At 38.3% G+C, this 23,151-nt stretch overlaps 3 protein-coding genes across 3 annotated transcripts; 2 read left to right on the forward strand and 1 right to left on the reverse strand.

The window, feature by feature from the left end:
- Positions 1 to 1,561: 1,561 nt before the first annotated feature.
- LOC130934667 (peptide deformylase 1B, chloroplastic/mitochondrial-like) lies at positions 1,562 to 6,353 on the reverse strand. The gene is made up of 6 exons (XM_057864215.1): positions 6,152 to 6,353; positions 5,887 to 6,025; positions 4,380 to 4,572; positions 3,144 to 3,254; positions 2,281 to 2,343; positions 1,562 to 1,663 (listed from the first exon to the last, which is right to left on the reverse strand). Exons 1-6 carry the CDS (start codon positions 6,351 to 6,353, stop codon positions 1,562 to 1,564), a joined length of 810 nt encoding a protein of 269 aa, XP_057720198.1.
- A 3,390-nt stretch (positions 6,354 to 9,743) lies between these two features.
- Positions 9,744 to 10,889, forward strand: LOC130934668 (uncharacterized). Its single transcript, XM_057864216.1, has 2 exons — positions 9,744 to 10,268; positions 10,437 to 10,889. The coding sequence occupies exons 1-2, from the start codon at positions 9,744 to 9,746 to the stop codon at positions 10,887 to 10,889; spliced, it is 978 nt and encodes a 325-aa protein (XP_057720199.1).
- Positions 10,890 to 10,891: 2 nt separating this feature from the next.
- LOC130934670 (uncharacterized) lies at positions 10,892 to 12,262 on the forward strand. The gene has a single exon (XM_057864217.1). The coding sequence runs from the start codon at positions 10,892 to 10,894 to the stop codon at positions 12,260 to 12,262; it is 1,371 nt and encodes a 456-aa protein (XP_057720200.1).
- The last annotated feature ends 10,889 nt before the right edge of the window (positions 12,263 to 23,151 follow it).

Consider the following 23,151-nt stretch of genomic DNA (forward strand, 5'->3'; position numbering starts at 1 on the left):
GCGTGCTGGCGTGGATCTCGTTTAGTTGGTAAACTAGAAATTTCATGCTTTTAATAAAGATGCATTTATATGCAAGGTTGCCGCATATGGAAACTGTTCATCTCTGTTTTGTTCTGTTTTTTATTTTTATTTTTAGTTTTTTAATCTTGTGTATTGCGGCATGGATTTTATTTTGTAATGTGATGTCGTACCTTTTTTTTATTCAGTAATTTTCGTTCTTGAATGTTCTTGAGTATTTTTCATTTGGATGAATTAGTTTGTGTTGATTTTTGGTGCAGAACTGCAGATACAGGGCTATAAGTCCATCTTTCCCCATGTTTTTATGTGTGTATCATGCTTGAATATAAGTAGTACTTCATGGCTATCCTTGGTTTTCTGATAAAAATTTTTGGCGCTAAAAATCTATTTAAGCTAAACTCCGTGTTTACAATTCACATGTAAGTTATTATTCTACTCTACTTTCTCCATGTTTTTAATGCAATTGTTGAAACAATAAGCATCGAATAAACAACTTTTTACTTATTCTACGAGCACTGAAGAATCTATATTTGTTCATAATATTGTCTAAAATATCATATTAGTTTATATAATTTTACATGAAATAGCACTAAAGTAGTACAGAAAAAAGAATTAAATCGTTCTAAAATAAGTAAATAACACCTTTTTGTAAATCACAAATTTTTCAAACAACCGATTATCAAACATTGAACTTGTGAACAAAGAAATTATTATTAGAAACAATAAAAAATAACCTTAGACTATTTGAAAAAACTCCAGAACAAAGTAATATAAATCACTCAAAGAATTTATACTAATTCAACTAAGACTTGTCTATTTCGCAAATTTTAATTCCTTTACAAGATAGTCTTTACCACAAATCTTCTCGAGTTCGACTTCATACTCATAATATCTAGCTTTTACACAACTATTCTTTCACCAGATCTTCTCATGCTAAACTCAAATATCGCTGTTAATTCAATTACAATACAAATGATTTAGGGTGTTATAAACCTATCATAGATTCAGAAACCTGATTTTCCATTATATTAAATGTTATTGAAACACTCAGAATATATTGTTTTTTCTAGATGCATGACAAAAGGAACTAAATTTAATAACAACAAATAACATTTTTAGAAGAGTATTTTTATAAACAGAATATAATGAATGAACACTTAGATAATGATACAGAGAGGATGATTGCATTTTTAGCACTCCTGTTCTTCTATACTCTGATTTTCGTTGTATTTTCTTTCATAGCTAAGAAACGAATAGGATCCATTAGAAATCTCACTTTTCTAGGCCAGAAGGACTTGCGTCAAAAAGAATGTTTTATGTTTCAGCCAGCTTTCTCTTTACAGAGCAGTCCCCTGCCAATACTTGTGCAAACTCAACACGTTTTGAATTCGAAATCTTCGTAGGTGTTGAGCTTATGGTTGTACCTGATATTGACTGGTAAAACAGGAGCAAATCATTTTTCAAGAAGCATAAAGTATACAGATAGGAAAAATGGAATTTATTATCATGAAAACCATGAAGCAGAGACCTGAGTCAGGTTTGATCATGATTTCCCAAAACCGACAGCATTCCTTCTTTCCCTCCTGTTTTGTATCTTTTCAGGACTTGGTACTCCAGTCAGTTGTTCATACTTCATTTCCAAGGCCTGTAATGATTATGCCCAAGCATTAAAAACATTTGTATCGGAAGATGAATGATTTATGCTTCTATTATATTCTCCTAACAATCATATCCTAAATTACCAAATAAAGAAAGAACTGAATATTTTTTTAAGATTCCAACACATTAGGAATATCCACATTGTACTTTGCTCAGTATTTAGGATAATGTCCAAGACAATTTTAGGATGTTATATTATAACTTAGTGTAGACATGGAAGATCTTACACAGTTTAAGCACTAAAAACGTAATAAACTATGAAATGTTTGTTTGTATTTGAAGCAATGAAAAGCTTCAAAACATTAGCTTATTTGAAGAAAATATAGAAATAACAAATATAGTTATAGATATCGACGTATAGATACAAAAAAACTATGAAAAATAAACATTTAAGTGAAAGAGAAGCTATGGTAGTCTTGGTCACATCCACTAAGATAGAATACATGACATGATTGATATTTTCAAATAACGGCATACCTTTGCCTCATTTACCATCTCTTTGAAATATTAGTATTATCTATGTCATCATGATGTATTTCTCAGGTCAGGTCATGGGAAATCAACTATTGACAGAATACAAAAAGAGAGTTCAGTTGTTCTAACCTGTAGCTGTTCACGGATATTACCAAGAACTTCTTCAGTCATTCTCTCAAAGAAAAGAATCCCCTGCACAGATTATTATAGGTAAGCTGTACCCACGTGTTAACCAGCAGGTAGTGACACAAAATCACGTCAGTAAACCAGAAGCACCAAGCCAGTAGTTCACTTAGAAGGTGCATAAAAGCCCTGTTCTCAACTAGCATAGGAAATATGAGAGTGGATGATTTGGTGGGATTGGTGAGCCATATAATGTGGGAATTATTAAGTGTTGACAGAGGACTCAGCTGGATTGTGCTAATGCTATTAATAAATTTACAATTTGACATTTCAACTACACATATGATGGGTCTTACGAGGAGTTACACTTTAAAATTAGTTGGAAAAGAATTAGGGAAACTTGACCCCTGAGTGCTAAACCATACAAGTCAATCATGGATTCTATTGCTAAGTGGTTGACCCCAAAACATTATAGCAGAATGGCCGCTATTTTGGGGGGACAACGATAATTGTATGCATGATGCAATAATTGATTAAGTTTGAAACACAATAATTGGTTGTAATTCAATTCAATTCTCACTTTATAAATTATGGGTTCTAAATTATATTTGATTGTAATTTAATTCAATTTCATTTCAAATTAATTCCATCCTTTTGTTTTTCTTTTTTGGCATTCTACACACACCCTATGCGTTTTTTGTTCCATATAATACAGGCAATTGAAGTGAAGAACATTGACTAAACAAAACCTAAGTGTTTTGGGTTTCATGTTCCTTGTCCATTGATGAAACATCAGGGTTAGTTGAAAATAATAAATAGAGGAAAAACCATTCATGTGAAACCATTTAACTAATAAAGTTGAAACTAACCTGCAGATGATCAAACTCATGCTGGAATACTCGAGCAGGAAGCCCATCCAACGAGAATGAAAATCTATTTCCATTTACATCACGTGCATCAATCTTCACTGATTCAGGTCGCTAAACCACAATAATAAGAAATTTTAGGGAGGTGAAAGAGTGAATAAATACTTCAGACCATCAGCAGGATAATCATCAAACAAATGAGAATGACAAGTAGGTTATTTGTCTCAGTTGAGCAGAAGTTGACAGTCCTCAAAACAGCAGACAGACTTCATCTACAGAAGTCATGACTTAAGTATAGATAACACTTGAACTAAATGAAATAACAAATTTAAGGACACAATTTGTGCTAATAACTTTTTCAAGGGGAAAAATAAAATCCCACATGTCAACATTGAAGCTCACTAGAATGATCACTCGAGTGTACTGATGTAACAATTCATTCAAGGAGGAGCTCAAAGAAATTGCTACAACATAAAAGCTTGGTCTTAGCTTTCATGGGAAAAGCTTGATTATATATTTTATATCAATTACTAGGAAAAATTCTTTCATTTCAGCACAAGAAAAATTCTAAAACAGTCTCATTCCTTTGTTGTTTGTCATGGCAAGAAGAAAGGAACACAACGATAAACAAATATGTAGTATGTAGACAAAAGATATTTTATTGAAAGAGAACAAGGTATCATAAAATAAAAGAAGGAAAATATTCCTAGGTGGATAAACCATGCAACAAACTATGCTGATCCTTTTGTATGATCAATAAAGAAAAACCACTAATATCCAAGTAGATAACCAAAGGGATACAAAATAGAAATCCTTTCTGGAGTCAAGTCACCAGAAAAGCACAATGCAGATTCAACAAATTCAGAATTATCGTTATACCAAAAAGGGCCATAGATAAAATCAACTTTCTACTTTCCCTTTACAATTAATTATACAAAAACTAAACACACATAATGAATTTTATTTCCATAATCAGGAAAATGGAAATGACATTCATTTATCAAAAGAAAATAACAAATGAATTTTTGTTTAGTGAGAGTGAGAGAGTAACTATAAGTAGATGAAAGACAAATAAGAGACTAGTTTCAAAGTTCATAAGAGAGAAGTGTTTAAAAGGAAGGTGAAAATATGAAGTTTTATGAAAGGAATCATTTTGGGCAGGCAAAATAAAAAAGGGGGCAACTCCATCAAACAAACTATTATAAAAGCACACAGAGAAAGAGAAAGAGTGTTTTCTACCTTCACATCAGCATATATTCCAGGAAATGATAGACACCCTTCATTTAAAATTGACAGTTTCTTTGAGTATTTGCTAACTCTTGGGTTTACAAGAACAATTTCCTCTCCTTCCCCCGGTTCACCCACTGGATTGAACACCATAAGTTGAACACTAATTCCAACTTGGGGTGCTGAGAGACCAATACCATTGGTTCTGTGGAAATGAATGTTGTTATCATTTGTAAGATTACAGTAGCCTTAGAAAGTTTTTACTGTTAGTTTATTTCAAGACCTAAAAAGATTACAAAGGCATCTATGAGTTTCACAGACCCAGAGAGAACCAGAATTTGATGGGAAGAGAGAATAAGAGCTAACCAAAGACAGAACAAGGAAATGCAGAGGACAAAACTGTTAGAAATCAGGATAGAATCTATCATATCAGAGTATCAAATATAATCTGTTAGGATTAGTATTGATTTTTGTCATTTTTTCCTTATTAGTATTAGGGTTTTACTATTATTATAAATAGATGCTAGTATTCCTCCCATGTAAGACACAACATCACATAAGAGTGTATTCTTTCTCTCATTTGCTGAATTACTCTTTTCTCTCTTATTTTCCTGGTTGATTATGGATTTTTTTTTTAAAAAAAAATGGGGTATCAGAAGGTATTATAGAGTGGGCCTAACTCCACTGCATAAGCTAGCTAGATGGAGTAGAGGGTTGCCCAAGGCAAGCTTTCAGAGCTTATCTCTAGACTTTAGGAAGTTTGGCACTGTTAATGCACCCCCTCACACGCATGAGTGGACAAGGACTTGGAAAGTGTAATTTGATTGATGTGGCATATATGCAATAGCCAAATAACAACAATAAGCTAGGCTCTAATGCATCATCCACCAACCTATGTTATATACTTGTATATACCACTGTTTTTCTTCATTTTTTCCCAGCTTTCTATAGCAAGTAGGGAATAATGTATCGTTGTCTAACATCACTATTGTGTGTTTGGGACATTCTCCAAACGTCCCAACTCCCAAACAAAATACAGCTTGTGAACCGTCAAACTTTCCATCAAGTTAAAATATAGTTCCTTTGCTTAAAATCAGTAAAAAACAACTATTTTTCTAGACAATGGAGTTAAGAATTACTCTATGCAACCATCTCAACACAAGTCACTGATGCTACTTTAAAATTATGATTCCACCTAAACCTCCATTTTTGGTATCTAAAAAAGTATAATTTCCATAACATCCATGCTAGGTTTACACCAAATACAACCACCATCTATTTGTGTCTAAATAGTTAAATACGTGTGTTGTTTAACTCATTTTCAATGTGTATTTATATTCTAACATGTATCTCATTATAAGTAGCTGATTTTTGTAGTTGATTTTAGTGTATAAATAGCATTTTGTTTCCTAAAATATCTCCCAAATGAAAGAAAATCAAAGTTTTGTTACAATAATGAAGTAAACCATTCAAACAAAGACTTAGTACTAAGGGAGGATAATATTGGAACAGTGCTTACTTGTACATTACATGAAACATCTCGCGGGCAAGACTCTTCAGATTATCATCGAAGCTAACTATGCGTTTATTTTTTGCCCTCAATTTCGGGTCTGGATATTCCACAATTTTCAGTGGCGCCTCGAATTCAATATCACCAGCTAAAAAAAAAAAAAAAAAACACGCGCACAATCACACAAGGAAAGAGGTTTGAACTCAAAGTGAAAGTATTAGAAAAAGTGGTGGCGGGGGGATGGGGTTCGGTGGAGCTGAGTAGAGAAACTTACGAGAAGCGGCTTCATCTTTTGCTGCTGAGAAACCAATCTTGGGCACCGCGCACAGAGGAGGCAGGAACCGGTTCGTAAAGAAGTAAACCCGGTCGAGCGAGGTAAGACGGTTGCGTGAGAAGGGTGGAATGGCGGGAAGCGCAGAGGTAAAACCACCATGAATATGAAGGTGACTTGGACGGAGAAACCGCACTGAAGGCATAGTCGGACAAGGTTTGGTTGCACGATTGCAAGGTTTCTTTTTAGGCCAATGCTAAGGTGATGAAGCCGAAAATTTTCAGCAGGTGAGAAACTGACATGGAGGAAGCGCGGTGCCTTCGACTCGCTACAACCACATTTTTTTAAAGAAAAATTTTCAAAAATATTTTTAAATTTTTTTTTTTAAATTCATTTTTTTAAATTGAAACAAATTCGTCCACCGATACAGTGAATTTGCTTTTATTTTTATACATTTTATATTATATTAGTATATTTTTTATTTAATTCACATAATTTAAAATTTTAAATTATAAACTTTTTTTAATTTAAAATTTAAATAAATATAATTTAAACAAATAATTTAATTTAATTTAATAAGAATAAACATAAAACGCAATCGCATTATTGTACTCATGATTAATTATATTTATTTGGTTTAAAAAAATTAATTATTTAAAATCGATAATTTTAAAATTAAAAAATTAATATACTTGTATTATTTTTAAATTAAAAAATTATAAATAAAATCACTCATTCAATGGACTAGACATTTAGTTTTTGGATAATTAATTAATAACAATTTAAATTTTTTAATAATATAATAAATCAATTACATGCTTTCACACAAAGACAAATGGATAATTTTAAAAATATTATATTAAAATAGACAAATTATGTAAAGATGAATCTTAGACTCATTTTAATTTAATAAAATTTTTAAAATATATAACATTGAATTCAAAATAAAAGATCATGGAAGTAAGATATAATATTATATCTTCCAATGGATTATTAAAATATTTAACTTGTTAAATATGAAATTATTTTTTATTATTATATGTTAGAGAATATATTTTTATTATCAAACTTGTAAAATGTACTCGGTATGAGTATATATAATAATAATAATAAATGACCTATGTTTATTTTTATTAAATTAAATTAAAATATTATTTTAAAATATGTTTATTTAAATAAAAATTTCATAATTTAAAATTTTAAATTATATAAATTAAATGAAAAAAATAAAAAATATATTAATATAATCTAAATGGTACGAATATAAGAGTAAATTAGCCACACTAATGCAAACTTATTAATTTGAATGAAATTCGTTGATGTAATGGACAAATTTTAACAAAATCTGCAAGTTTGTGGATGCATGGGCGAACTTGTTCTAATTCTAAAAGAAATAGATTTCGAAAAATAAAAAAAATTGGTTTGTGAAATGATTATTTTTTTATTTATTTCAAAAAAAATTTCCATTTTTCGGCAAAGTCTATTTGGATGAGACCTACTTTTATTAGATTGTTAACTGTGAATTTTATTAAAGGTGCTTATTCTGGTATCTATATAGTCGTTTAATTTATTAAAAATAAATAAAAATTGATATTTAATTTAAAAAATATAAAAATAAATAATTTTTAAATATTTAATACTTATTAAGAGTCCAAAATCCATTAATTCGACACCAAATTTAAAGATATCAAAAATTTGTTTTTATTAAATTAGGAGTTAAGTATTTACTTTTAGTATTTATTATTTAGGATTAATAGTCAAATTAGTCCTAAAAGATAATGTATTTTTTGAATTTGTTCCTAAAGATTTTTAAATCAAATTAGTCCTTCAAATATCACAATTAATCATACCTATCCTTCAACAATTTTCGTAGTGATTGATGATGTGAAATGTTAACTGATAGTATGCATGACTCATAACATGTTTAATTAGATGTTGACTAAATATATTTACGAAAATTTATCAATTTAGTCACTGGTCATATTAGAAATAGGATTTTTGTAATTGAGAAAAATGACTAAATTAATAAATTTTCATAAACATATTTAGTCAATATCCAATTAAACATATTATATATGTTATTAATTAACGTTTTACAATATTAATATTTAAAGAAAATTATTAATGGAGTGACTGGAGGATAAATATAATTAATTTGCAATCTTTAAACTAATTTGATTGAAAAAAATTTTAGAAATGAATTTGAAGAATGTCTGGACTAATTTGATAATTAATTTTTATTATTTAATAATAATTTGTGGAAAAAATATATTTAAACATAATAATAATATATTAAAAAAAAAAAAACAAACCATAGGTAAGAAGAAAGTGAATGTTTAGGCCTTAGGGTACTTACAAATAAAAAGACCAATTGTCCTTCTCTTTTTCTTGAGCACTCCTTTTAATGGTGCTTCTGTTGTTTATGCAGAGACCCGTTTAATACAACATATAAATAGACAATTTTTCTCACCCTATGCCTTTCCTTTAACAATTGCAAATTTGCAATTCCAATCCAATGAACGGGTTAAAGGCTTAAAGCTCCTAGCCCTGATCGCATGAACATTCACGAAAAATAGAGCCAAATTTCTTTCCATCCACTAAATCCTGTCGATTATTATAGCCAACGTAAAAGTAGGGTTAAACGGACGCCCATTCTTTCTTCTTTTAAAAAAAATAGTTTTATTAACTAATAAATATAGATTATTATATGAAAAAAATCAACAAATTTTAAAAAGCCATTTATTTCATTTCAAGCTCACAATATTTTTAAATAAAAATATATTAACCAAATACATTATTATCCTTAATTGTAGTTAGTAGAGTAAAGAAATTCCTACGAAAAACTGTTATATTGTTCAACCTTCTGAATTTTTGCAAAAGCCTGCAAAGTCTATTTCAGTAAAAATAACACGTATTGACAAATTTAAAAAATTTTAACAATGAGAACAAAAATATATATAATAAAATAAATTTTATTGAATATTATTAATTATACTAAAAATATAATAAAAATATAAATATTTACAAGAGTTACTGTAAATTATTATTTTTAAGGGCAAAAAACCATTATAAGCCAATGCCCTCTAGAATTTACGTATATAAGCCAAATCGAAAATGGTTTCAGTAATGCGCCAGATCATATATTAATATAATTCGAATCAAAGTGGTTCGAACTGCATTTGGTAATAATTCGAACTAGGGCAGTTCGAATTACTAGTTGAGTGTTCTTAATAAATCGAACCAGGTTGGTTCAAACTATGAATGCACGTAATTCGAACCAGGGTGGTTCGAATTATAGAGAGAGAAGCCGGCCAAAGTAATTCAAACCAGGCTGGTTCGAATTAAACAAACCATAATTCGAAGGAGGCCGGTTCGAATTAGTGGGAGACAGAGCTCTATATATATGGTTGTAAACGTGAGTTGGTCTCATTAGAGGGAGTAAGATGGCTAGTGAGGAGAGTTTGTTGTTTTGGTTCACCACAAAGGATCCATTAAGAGGAAAACTCGTTCCGGAGTGAAGTTCACAGATAAGGATCCTCTCTGTATTGTCGTTACTCCTACGACGAGCTTTGATGACCTTGTTAGATCTGTACTGATGAAGCTCGGTCTGGAAGGTGCGAAGCAGGTTAAGAAGTTTTTCTATCGCATTCCAATCACGGTGCTCCAGGATACCGTGAAGTATGATTGTTTCACGATTAGTAGTGATGAGAACTTGCAAGTAATGTTTCTTTGTCGGCGGCAGTTTCCGGAGGTGAGGACACCAGAGTTGTTGGCAAAGCTGGTTGATGTGGTATCCAGCTCAGGGGGTTCGAACCGGAATACCAGCACTTTAGCTACGCCAGCCGGTTCTAGTTCCTGGCCTGCCGTTGGTTCTTCCTCCGTCCCTGTGTACCAGCCAGTGATCCAACCTATCGCCTCCCCGTCTTTTGCTGTTGATCTCAATGGCAGCGTAGGCGACGAGGTAGGTTCAAGGGAAAATCTGCCGAACACTTTACTGGGCGTTGCACCGCTTGGTGTTGGAGACGGATTGTTGGGTGATGCAAAGGAGGATGACGTCGAGCCGGATATGATTGACGATGTCAGCGGCGATGATATTGGAGCGAGTGAGCCTGCATTGGCGGTAGGTGGTTCTAGCTCTGGCACACAGCAGTATCCACCACATTTTTCCTCTTTGGACTTGGATGCCATGATGGCAGGAGGGGGTTTCTGGGCACTCTGTTGGATTCAGAGCTAGAGATGCGGAAGGGACTGCTGGTCTGACAGAGTTCCAGATTTGTCAGCAATTCAGGATAAAGATGAGGCCCTGTTAAGTGTGAAGACTTACAGCATCCGGCGAGGGGTACAGTACAAGGTAGTGGAGTCTGATTATCGCCGGTATGTGGGCAAGTGTTCTGAGTTTGGGAATGGGTGCACATGGTTGATTCGACTGAGTCTCCGGCAGTGCAAGGGCATTTGGGAGGTCAAACGATACAATGGACCTCACACTTGTCTTGCCACCTCCATCTCGAGTGACCACAGGAGTTTGGATTATCATGTGATATCGGCATTCATTATGCCAATGGTTAGGGCTGATGCATCCGTCAGCATCAAGGTGCTCCTGAATGCCACGGCAGCACACTTTGGGTTTAGGGCGACTTACAGGAGGGTCTGGATGGCGAAGCAGAAGGCTGTTGCCCTCATCTACGGTGACTGGGATGAGTCATACAACGAGCTGCCCAGGTGGTGTTGGGAGTCCAGTTGACGATGCCTGGTACTGTTGCAGTCCTAAGGACTAGCCCCGTTCGAGTTGGAGGACAGGTAGACGAGTCTCAAGCTTATTTTCACAAACTTTTTTGGACGTTTCCACCGTGCATCGAGGCATTCCGTCATTGCAAGCCGCTAGTCAACATTGATGGCACCCATCTGTATGGCAAGTACGGGGGAACATTGCTCATTGCAATTGCACAGGACGGGAACTCCAACATTCTACCTGTTGCATTCGCACTAGTAGAGGGTGAGAATGCTGAGTCTTGGACATTCTTTCTCTCCCACCTTCGTCAGCACGTGACACTACAGCCGGGTCTGCTGGTTATATCGGATAGGCATAACGGCATCAAGGCTGTGCTTGAGGCTCCTGACGGAGGTTGGTTACCTCCATCTGTATACCGTGCATTCTGCATTCGACACGTAGCTGCTAATTTTGCCCTTACCTTCAAGGGCAAAGACGCACGGAGGCTTCTTGTGAATGCAGCGTATGTCAAGACTGAGGTTGAGTTTGATTACTGGTTTGATATTCTGCGGTCTGAAGACCCGGTGATGTGTGAGTGGGCGAACCGGATTGATTATTCCTTGTGGACTCAGCATCGTGATGAGGGACGGAGATTCGGTCACATGACGATGAATATCTCCGAGTGTGTGAACTCAATCCTCAAGGGTGTCAGAAACCTACCTGTATCCTCGCTGGTGAAGGCAACATTTGGAAGGCTTGCGGAACTTTTTGTTCGCAAGGGGAGAGAGGCTGAGGCCCAGATGGGAACCGGACAACAATTCAGTCAGCACTTGGTGAAGTGTATTGAGGCCAACTTGAAGACGGCCAGGTGCTTCACGGTGACTTTGTATGACAGGGATAATTCCGAGTTCACCGTAGCAGAAACCACTCCGACTGGTTCCTTCTCATTGGGTAGCTACAGAGTATCGCGTGCCTCTCGGACATGTGACTGCGGGTACTTCCAGGCACTTCATTTCCCGTGTCAGCACGCACTTGCATGTTGTGCCTACTCACGGGTAAACTGGACCACTTATGTTCATAGCGTGTACCGGATTAGTTCGGTATTCAGTGTGTATCGGATGGGATTCACCCCTCCGATTCCAGAGGGTTTCTGGCCACCATACGACTTGCCCACTGTGATACCGGACCCTGACAAGAGGCGTGCGAGAGAGGGTCGTCCGCGGTCCACTAGGATACGAAAAAATATGGACGAGGCAGATCAAAACCGTCCAAAGAAATGTGTCCTATGTCGCCAACCCGAACACACACGTCAGAGTTACCCACAGCTGGGTGGATCGTCTCACTGGGGGCCATTAGTAGCCATGTTCTTAGCATTAGTACTTATTTTAGTTAAGTTTTATTGTTGATTTTTTTTACTTTCATGTATTGTGCATGCTGTGTTAAGTAATGAATATGTTATGTTTCACTTTGAGTCTTGCTACAAGTCCCCTAAATGCAAAATTTAATAAATAAATGTACATATTAGACTGTTATATGATGCAATGATTATAAATAGTCACTGATAAATCCGGTAAACATCCTGGTGCACGAAATTGCAATAACACTTTTGCAATCCCGCACAACTAACTAGCAAGTGCACTGGGTCGTCCAAGTAATACCTTGCGTGAGTAAGGGTCGATCCCACGGAGATTGTCGGCTTGAAGCAAGCTATGGTTATCTTGTAAATCTTAGTCAGGATATCAGAAATTATCAGGATTGATTGTAAAAAGCAAAAGAACATGAAATGGTTACTTGTATTGCAGTAATGGAGAATAGGTTGAGGTTTGGAGATGCTCCATCTTCGGAATCTCTGCTTTCCTACTGTCTTCTTCATCAAACACGCAAGGCTCCTTCCATGGCAAGCTGTATGTAGCAAGGCTCCTTCCATGGCAAGCTGTATGTAGGGTTCATTGTCAGTGGCTACCTCCCATCCTCTCAGTGAAAATACGTCCCTGATGCTCTGTCACAGCATAGGCTAATCATCTGTCGGTTCCAATCAGGCCGGAATAGAATCCAGTGATTCTTTTGCGTCTGTCACTAACGCCCCGCCTCAGGAGTTTGAAGCACGTCACAGTCATCCAGTCATTGAATCCTACTCAGAATACCACAGACAAGGTTTAGACCTTCCGGATTCTCTTGAATGCCGCCATCAGTTCTAGCTTATACCACGAAGATTCCGATTAAGAACCCAAGAGATATCTACTTAATCTAAGATAGAACGGAGGTGGTTGTCAGTCACACGTTCATAGTTGAGAATATGATGAGTGTCACGGATCATCACATTCATCCGGTTAAGAGCAAGTGATATCTTAGAATGGAAGCAAGCATGATTGAATAAGAAACAGTAGTAATTGCATTAATCCATCAAGACACAGCAGAGCTCCTCACCCCCAACCATGGGGTTTAGAGGCTCATGCTGTGGAAGGTACACAATGAAACGTCTAAAATGTTATGAGGTCATAAGGTACGGATACAATGTCAAAAGATCTATAAATAGTAAACTAGTATCCTAAGGTTTACAGAAATGAGTAAATGACAGAAAAATCCACTTCCGGGCCCACTTGGTGTGTGCTTGGGCTGAGCAATGAAGTAATTCCGTGTAGAGACCTTTTGGAGTTAAACGCCAGCTTTCATGCCAGTTTGGGCGTTTAACTCCAAGTTTTATGCCAGTTCCGGCGTTTAACGCTGGAATTTCTGAGGCCGGATTGCTACGCAGGTTTGGGCCATTCAAATCTTGGGAAAAGTATGGACTATTATATATTTCTGGAATCCCAGGATGTCTACTTTCCAATGCCGTGAGAGCGCACCAATTGGGCTTCTGTAGCTCCAGAAAATCCACTTCGAGTGCAGGGAGGTCAGAATCCAACAGCATCTGCAGTCCTTTTCAGTCTCTGGAGATTTTTGCTCAGAACCTTCGATTTCAGTCAGAAAATACCTGAAATCACAGAAAAACACACAAACTCATAGTAAAGTCCAGAAAAGTGAATTTTAACTAAAAACTAATAAAATATAATAAAAAAACTAAAAGATACCAAAAACATACTAAAACAATGCCAAAAAGCGTACAAATTATCCGCTCATCAACACCAAACTTAATGTTGCTTGTCCCCAAGCAACTGAAGATCAAATAAGATAAAAAAAAGAATATACTATAGATTCCAAAATATCAAAGAAACATAGCTCCAATTAGATGAGCGGGACTAGTAGCTTTTTGCCTCCGAACAGTTTTGGCATCTCACTCTATCCTTTGAAGTTCAGAATGATTGCATCTATGAGAACTCAGAACTCAGATAGTGTTATTGATTCTCCTAGTTAAGTATAATGATTCTTGAACATAGCTAGTGTATGAGTCTTGGCTGTGGCCCAAAGCACTCTGTCTTCCAATATTACCACCGGATACATACATGCCACAGACACTAATTGGGTGAACCTTTTTAGATTGTGACTCAGCTTTGCTAAAGTCCCCAATTAGAGGTGTCAGGGTTCTTAAGCACACTCTTATTGCTTTGGATCACCACTTTATTTCTTTCTTTTTCTTTCTTCTCTTTTTTTTCGAATTTTTTTTTTCACTGCTTTTTCTTGCTTCAAGAATCATTTGATGATTTCAGATCCTCAATAACAGTTCTCTTTCTCCTCATTCTTTCAAGAGCCAACAATTTTAACATTCTCAAAGCAACAAATTCAAAAGACATATGCACTGTTCAAGCATTCATTCAGAAAACAAAAAGTATTGTCACCACATCAAACTAATTCAACTAGTTTCAGAGATGAATTTCGAAACCCTGTACTTCTTGTTCTTTTGTGATTAAAACATTTTTCATTTAAGAGAGGTGATGGATTCATAGGACATTCATAACTTTAAGGCATAGACACTAATGATCATAAGACACAAACATGGACAAACATAAGCATGAAAATTTGAAAAACAGAAAATAAAGAACAAGGAGATTAAAGAACGGGTCCACCTTAGTGATGGCGGCTTGTTCTTCCTCTTGAAGGTCTTATGAAGTGCTTGAGCTCCTCAATGTCTCTTCCTTGTCTTTGTTGCTCCTCTCTCATGATTCTTTGATCTTCTCTAATTTCATGGAGGAGAATGGAGTGTTCTTGGTGCTCCACCCTTAGTTGTCCCATGTTGGAACTCAATTCTCCTAGGGAGGTGTTCAGTTGCTCCCAGTAGTTTTGTGGAGGAAGGTGCATCCCTTGAGGTGAATCTCTCCGTCTCCCATGACTCGGAGGAGGAGGCTTTTGCCTTCCCTTTCCTCTTTCTAGAGGTTTCTCCGGCCTTGGATGCCATAAATCGTCATGGAAAAACGAAAAGCAACGCTTTTACCACACCAAACTTAAAAGGTTTGCTCGTCCTCGGGCAAAAGAGAAAGAAGAGAGTAGAAGAAGAAGAAATGGAGGAGAGGGAGATGGCTTTGTGGTTCGGCAAAAAGGGGAAGAAGTAGTGTTTAGGGTGTGTGAAAATGAAGGAGTGAAGATGATAGTGGGATTTGATAGGTGGGTGGTTTTTGGGAGAGAGGTGTTGAGGTGATTGGTGAATGGGTGAAGAAGAGAGAGGGTGGTGGGGTTGGTGGGGATCCTGTGGGGTCCACAGATCCTTAGGTGTCAAGGAAAAGTCATCCCTGCACCAAATGGCATTCAAAAACACGTTTTGAGCCAATTCTGGCGTTAAACGCCGGGCTGGTGCCCATTTCTGGCGTTTAACGCCAGATTCTTGCCCTTTCCTGGCGTTTAACGCCAGTCTGGTGCCCCTTTCTGGCGTTAAACGCCCAGAATGGTGCCAGACTAGGCGTTAAACGCCCAACTGCTAGCCTCACTGGCGTTTAAACGCCAGTGAGTTCTTCCTCCAGGGTGTGCTGTTTTTCTTCCTGTTTTTCATTCTGTTTTTGCTTTTTCAATTGATTTGTGACTTCTCATGATCAACCTACAAAAACATAAAATAACAAAAGAAAATAGTTAATTATAAAACATTGGGTTGCCTCCCAACAAGCGCTTCTTAATGTCAGTAGCTTGACAGTGGGCCCTCATGGAGCCTCACGGAGGCTTAGAGCAATGTTGGAACCTCCCAACACCAAACTTAGAGTTTGAATGTGGGGGTTCAACACCAAACTAGAAGTTGGTGGTGGCCTCCCAACACCAAACTTAGAGTTTGACTGTGGGGGCTCTGTTTGACTCTGTTTTGAGAGAAGCTCTTCATGCTTCCTCTCCATGGTTACAGAAGGAGAACCTTTATAGTCTGCACTGTCTGCAAGCCACGGAACTTCCTGAATAGCAAACAATTGCTCATCCGGAAAGGTTTCAGAGATCTCAGTAGGAGGGAGGGATGCTCCTGCTACTGGTTCTATCCTTGACAGGTGATCAGCTACTTGATTCTCTGTCCCTTTTCTGTCTCTTATTTCTATATCAAACTCTTGCGAAGCAACACCCATCTTATGAGCCTGGGCTTTGAATCCTGCTTTGTGAGTAGATATTTAAGAGCAGCATGGTCAGTGTACACAATCACTTTTGATCATACTAAAAAGATCCGAACTTGTCAATGGCAAAACCACTGCAAGTAACTCCTTTTCTGTGGTTGTGTAGTTCTTCTGTGCATCATTTAGGATACGGCTGCCATAATAAATGACGTGCAGAAGCTTACCATGCCTTTGTCCCAATACTGCACCAATGGCATGGTCACTGGCATCACACATTAGTTTCAAATGGTAATGTCCAGTCTGGTGCAGAGATGACTGGTGCTGTGACCAGCTTAGCATTCAGGGTCTCAAACGCTGCAGACACTCCTTATCAAAGATAAATGGCGTGTCAGCAGCTAGCAGATTACTCAGAGGTTTGGCAATTTTTGAAAAAATCCTTTATAAACCTTCTGTAGAATCCTGCATGCCCCAGAAAGCTTCTGATTGCCTTAAACATTAGTAGGTGGAGGTAATTTTTCAATTACTTCAACTTTAGCTTGATCCACCTCTATTCCCTTGTTTGAAATTTTATGCCCAAGGACAATCCCTTCAGTCACCATAAAGTGACATTTTTCCAGTTTAAAACTAGGTTGGTCTCTTGGCATCTTTTCAGAACAAGTGCTAGATGGTTAAGGCAGGAGCTGAATGAGTCTCCAAACACTGAAAAGTCATCCATGAAGACTTCCAGAAATTTCTCTACCATATCTGAGAAGATAGAGAGCATGCACCTCTGAAAGGTTGCAGGTGCATTACACAGACCAAAAGGCATCCTTCTGTAGGTAAATACTCCAGAAGGACATGTAAATGCTTTTTCTCTTGGTCCTGAGGATCTACTGCAATTTGGTTGTAACCTGAGTAGCCGTCCAAAAAGCAGTAGTATTCATGACCTGCTAGTCTCTCTAGCATCTGGTCTATGAATGGTAAGGAAATGATCCTTTCTGGTGACTGTATTGAGCCTTCTGTAGTCAATACACATACGCCACCCTGTAACTGTTCTTGTAGGAACCAGTTCATTCTTTTCATTATGAACCACTGTTATGCCTCCCTTTTTGGGGACAACATGGACAGGGCTCACCCAGGGGCTGTCAGAAATAGGATAAATAATCCCAGCCTCTAGTAACTTAGTGACCTCTTTCTGCACCACTTTCCTCTGGATTTAGCCGCCTTTGTGGTTGAACCACTGGCTTAGCATCATCCTCCAATAGGATCTTGTGCATGCATCTTGCTGGGCTAATGCCCTTAAGATCACTTATGGACCACCCAAGAGCTGTCTTGTGTGTCCTTAGCACTTGAATTAGTGCTTCCTCTTCCTGTGGATTTAAAGCAGAGCTTATGATCACTGGAAAAGTGCCGCCTTCTCTAGAAACGCATATTTCAGGGATGGTGGTAATGGTTTGAGCTCTGGTTTAGGAGGCTTGTTCTTCCTGAGGAATTTTCGGAATTTCTTTATTTCCTTTAGTTCCTCAAGATAAGGCTGAACATCTTTAAAGATGTCCTCTAGCTCTGATTCAAGACTTTCAGTCATTGACCTCTCCACCAAAGAGTCAATAATATCAGTGCTCATGCAGTCATTGATGTGTCTGGATGTTGCATAGCTTTAACAACATTCAACTTGAACTCATCCTCATTGACTCTCAAGGTTATTTCCCCCTTTTGTACATCAATGAGAGTTCGTCCAGTTGCTAGGAAAGGTCTTCCTAGAATGAAAGTTGCACTCTTGTGCTCCTCCATTTCCAGCACTACAAAGTCAGTTGGAAAGGCAAATGGCCCAACCTTGATAATCATATCCTCTATTATGCCTGATGGATATTTAATGGAGCCATCAGCAAGTTGGAGGCATATCCGGGTTGGTTTAACTTCTCCAGTCAACCCAAGCTTTCTGATAGTGGATGCAGGTATTAGATTGATGCTTGCTCCAAGATCACATAGGGCTGTCTTGGTGCAAGCACCTTCTAATGTGCATGGTATCATAAAGCTTCCTGGATCTTGAAGCTTTTCTGGTAAGCTTTTCAGAATGACTGCACTGCATTCTTCAGTGAGAAATACCTTTTCAGTTTCTCTCCAATCCTTCTTATGACTTAAGATTTCTTTCATGAACTTAGCATAAGAAGGTATTTGCTCAAGTGCCTCTGCAAACGGAATCTTTATTTCAAGAGTCCTTAGGTAGTCTGCAAAGCGGGCAAATTGCTTATCCTGCTCCGCTTTGCGGATAAGGCATCTTGGCTTGATATTCTTCAACCTTAGATTCTGCAGGTTTATTCCTTACAGAAGTGGTTGAAGAAGCCTTGTTAGAGGGATTGTTATCAGCACTTGCAAGTGTCTGACTCCTTTGTGGCGTTTGAACGCCAGACTTGGCTACCCATTGGGCGTTTAACGCCAACTTGTCTCCCTTTTCTGGCGTTTGAACGCCAGAACTGGGCAAGGAATGGGCGTTTAACGCCAGTTTTCCTTCCCTTTCTGGCGTTTGAACGCCAAAAGTATTCCTCTCTGGGCTCTTACTGTCCTCAGAGGGATTTTGGACAGTGGCTTGGTTATCCTCTGTTAATTGTTCTTATTTGACTTTTTGCTCTTTTGAGTGGTGTTGTTCAGTGTCTTCCCACTCCTCAGTTGAACTGCTTGACATTCTTCTGTTATCTGTTTAGATATCTGCTGTTTTGCTTGATTCAACTGCAGTTCTATGTTCTTGTTAGCAACTTTATTTTCATAGAGCATCTCTTTAAATTCTGCTAACTATTCTCATCAGGAGTAATTGTTGATTAAGCTCAATCATCTGTTCTTGAGGATTAGAATATTGATACTGTCATGACTTCCTCCTTGGAGAGAACTCATTGCTAGAGTACAAATATTGGTTTCTAGCAACAGTGTCTATAAGCTCTTGAGCTTCTTCAATTGTCTTCCTCATGTGTATAGATCCACCAGCTGAGTGGTCTAAAGACATCTGAGCTTTTTCTGTAAGCCCATAGTAGAAGATGTCTAACTGCACCCACTCTGAGAACATTTCAGAGGGGCATTTTCTTAGCATACCTCTATACCTCTCCCAGGCATTATAAAGGGATTCATTATCCTCTTGTTTAAAGCCTTGGATGTCCAGCCTTAGCTGTGTCATCCTCTTTGGAGGGTAAAAATGATTCAGGAATTTATCTGACAACTGTTTCCATGTCTTTATGCTTGCTGTAGGTTGATTATTTAACCACCTTTTAGCTTGATCTTTTACAGCAAATGGAAACAGTAACAGTCTGTAGACATCCTGATCTACCTCTTTATCATGTACTGTGTCAGCAATTTGTAAGAATTGTGCCAGAAACTCAGTAGGTTCTTCCTGTGGAAGACCAGAATACTGGCAATTTTGCTGCACTATGATAATGAGTTGAGGGTTTAGCTCAAAGCTGCTTGCTTTGATGGGGGGTATACAGATGCTACTCCCATATGCAGCTGTAATGGGGTTAGCATATGACCCCAGAGTCCTTTTGGACTGATTAATCCCACTTAAGTCCATTATGGACAAAAGGGAAATGATAATGATTGCAAAGAGATAAATTTTGCCCCCTTTTTTTTATTATTATTTTTTTTTGAATAAACGAAAAAATTAAAATAAAATTAAAGGAAATTAAAAGAAAAATTCAAAAATCAAAAAGAGAATAAAATCAAAGCAGATTGAGAACTGAATCAATTAGTTAATTAAAAAGATTTTGAAAAGAGCAATTAGAAAGATATGATTGAAAAAAATTTTTATGAAAAAGATTTGATTTTTGAAAAGAGGAAAGAGAAAAACAACAAAAAGACACCAAACTTAAAATTTTTAGAAAATCAAACACAAATTTTCGAAAATTTTAAAGGAAAACACAAAGAGGACACCAAACTTAGAATATGAAACTAGACTCAACTAAAAGACTCTAAACCAACAAAAATAAAACAGTCCTAATCTAAGCAACAAGATAAGCCGTCAGTTGTCCAAACTCAAACAATCCCCGGCAACGGCGCCAAAAACTTGGTGCACGAAATTGCAATAACACTTTTGCAATCCCGCACAACTAACCAGCAAGTGCACTGGGTCGTCCAAGTAATACCTTGCGTGAGCAAGGGTCGATCCCACGGAGATTGTCGGCTTGAAGCAAGCTATGGTTATCTTGTAAATCTTAGTCAGGATATCAGAAATTATCAGGATTGATTGTAAAAAGCAAAAGAACATGAAATGGTTACTTGTATTGCAGTAATGGAGAATAGGTTGAGGTTTGGAGATGCTCCATCTTCGGAATCTCTGCTTTCCTACTGTCTTCTTCATCAAACACGCAAGGCTCCTTCCATGGCAAGCTGTATGTAGGGTTTCACCATTGTCAGTGGCTACCTCCCATCCTCTCAGTGAAAATACGTCCCTGATGCTCTGTCACAGCATAGGCTAATCATCTGTCCGTTCTCAATCAGGCCGGAATAGAATCCAGTGATTCTTTTGCGTCTGTCACTAACGCCCCGCCCTCAGGAGTTTGAAGCACGTCACAGTCATCCAGTCATTAAATCCTACTCAGAATACCACAGACAAGGTTTAGACCTTCCGGATTCTCTTGAATGCCGCCATCAGTTCTAGCTTATACCACGAAGATTCCGATTAAAGAACCCAAGAGATATCTACTTAATCTAAGATAGAACGGAGGTGGTTGTCAGTCACACGTTCATAGTTGAGAATATGATGAGTGTCACGGATCATCACATTCATCCGGGTTAAGAGCAAGTGATATCTTAGAATGGAAGCAAGCATGATTGAATAAGAAACAGTAGTAATTGCATTAATCCATCAAGACACAGCAGAGCTCCTCACCCCCAACCATGGGGTTTAGAGGCTCATGCTGTGGAAGGTACACAATGAAACGTCTAAAATGTTATGAGGTCATAAGGTACGGATACAATGTCAAAAGATCCTATAAATAGTAAACTAGTATCCTAAGGTTTACAGAAATGAGTAAATGACAGAAAAATCCACTTCCGGGCCCACTTGGTGTGTGCTTGGGCTGAGCAATGAAGTAATTCCGTGTAGAGACCTTTTCTGGAGTTAAACGCCAGCTTTCATGCCAGTTTGGGCGTTTAACTCCAAGTTTTATGCCAGTTCCGGCGTTTAACGCTGGAATTTCTGAGGCCGGATTGCTACGCAAGTTTGGGCCATCAAATCTTGGGCAAAGTATGGACTATTATATATTGCTGGAAAGCCCAGGATGTCTACTTTCCAATGCCGTTGAGAGCGTGCCAATTGGGCTTCTGTAGCTCCAGAAAATCCACTTCGAGTGCAGGGAGGTCAGAATCCAACAGCATCTGCAGTCCTTTTCAGTCTCTGGATCAGATTTTTGCTCAGAACCTTCGATTTCAGTCAGAAAATACCTGAAATCACAGAAAAACACACAAACTCATAGTAAAGTCCAGAAAAGTGAATTTTAACTAAAAACTAATAAAAATATAATAAAAACTAACTAAAAGATACCAAAAACATACTAAAAACAATGCCAAAAAGCGTACAAATTATCCGCTCATCACATCCGTTTTTAAAGTACAATTCGATGAACAAACAACAAAGGAAAACAACTCTAAAATAACAACAAAAGTACACATGGCTGTCATACATGAATGAACCCTAAGGAACAAAATACATGAAACGTTAATCATCTAAACAGATGCGAGCCCATAAAGCAACGACGGGGTACCCGTGCCCTTTGACCTCTGCGGATAAACGGCTCCTCATCCTCGATCTCATCCACGTCTTCATCCGGGCCAGGCTGTGCAGGTGGCGTAAAATGGACGGGTGCCGCAGACGGCCCGGTAACAGACTCTGATGCAGCAGCGTAGGCGGATGATGGGGTACCTCCCAAACCAAAATGGTCACCAACAGATGCCGTAGGAGGCTCGTTCAGATCAACATCTAAAGGTGCCTGCGTGCCGGAGGTTTGACCACGCCTCCGGGCCGGCACGTCCTCCTGCATGATGGCGGTAATGTCCTCTAGAAACTGTGCACCCCCGAAGTCCGCATCAAGCGTATCTGAGGCAAGGAAGTCTAACCACTGTGATCCCGGAATAACCCATGGGGTACCCTCCTGCTGAGGCTGGTCATGGGCGGTTACACCAACGAAGTAATCTCCAAGAGGCCCCGACCCAAGTCCAGCGTCACCAGGGTCAGCCCCGTCACCCATACCTGACCTATACCACTCACCTCCATGTCCGCCATCGTGGGTACTAACACCATCAACTGCAACAGCCCCTGCACCATCCCCGCCCACGGGACCATGCTGATCGTCGTCATCGTTGTCAGGGTCACAACCACGGTAGTCCACCGCACCACGCCCTCTCCGTCTCCCTCCCTGGCCTCGTCGTCCGCCTCTAGCGGGACCGGCATCGTCATCATCGTCTATAGCCGCATCAAGCCACCTCCACTCACGCTGGCTCCGTCGTATCCCCACACGAGCTCTCCTCTCAACCCGCCGCCTGTCCGGCACGTCCTCAGAACGATCCATGTCAGGAACTCGCCTAGCACCCCGCTGTGAGGCCTCAACTGGAATAGGAATGGCTCTCGGATCCCCCAAGTGCATCTCCGGAGACAAGAACCTCTTTCCATGCTGACTCCACCACTCGAGGAACTCATGCGACGGTCCAGGGTCGACAACAACATCGAACCTCAGCACGGTCTCCGCACGGGAGTCCCAATAGAGATGCCACTTCTGCAAATGGTACGGGAACCATCGATCACCGCCTCTGCCGTCCTTCGACATCAGAAAGTCGATGTTCAAGGCGGGATTCGGACGGGGCTGCACCCCTCCTAACTG

This window comes from Arachis stenosperma, chromosome 6 (assembly GCF_014773155.1).
Source record: "Arachis stenosperma cultivar V10309 chromosome 6, arast.V10309.gnm1.PFL2, whole genome shotgun sequence".
NCBI lineage: Eukaryota > Viridiplantae > Streptophyta > Magnoliopsida > Fabales > Fabaceae > Arachis > Arachis stenosperma.

What these genes read in the sequence shown, in the direction of transcription:
- LOC130934667 (XM_057864215.1), bottom strand. Translation starts at nt 6,353, where the DNA reads ATGCCTTCAGTGCGGTTTCTCCGTCCAAGTCACCTTCATATTCATGGT. An exon ending in GAATATATGCTGATGTGAAG is followed by an intron (nt 3,255 to 4,379) that starts GTAGAAAACACT and finishes ATTGTGGTTTAG; the next exon opens with CGACCTGAATCAGTGAAGAT. An exon ending in ATATCCGTGAACAGCTACAG is followed by an intron (nt 1,664 to 2,280) that starts GTTAGAACAACT and finishes TAATCATTACAG; the next exon opens with GCCTTGGAAATGAAGTATGA.
- LOC130934670 (XM_057864217.1), top strand. Translation starts at nt 10,892, where the DNA reads ATGCCTGGTACTGTTGCAGTCCTAAGGACTAGCCCCGTTCGAGTTGGA.
- LOC130934668 (XM_057864216.1), top strand. Translation starts at nt 9,744, where the DNA reads ATGAAGCTCGGTCTGGAAGGTGCGAAGCAGGTTAAGAAGTTTTTCTAT. An exon ending in CGAGTGAGCCTGCATTGGCG is followed by an intron (nt 10,269 to 10,436) that starts GTAGGTGGTTCT and finishes TCAGCAATTCAG; the next exon opens with GATAAAGATGAGGCCCTGTT.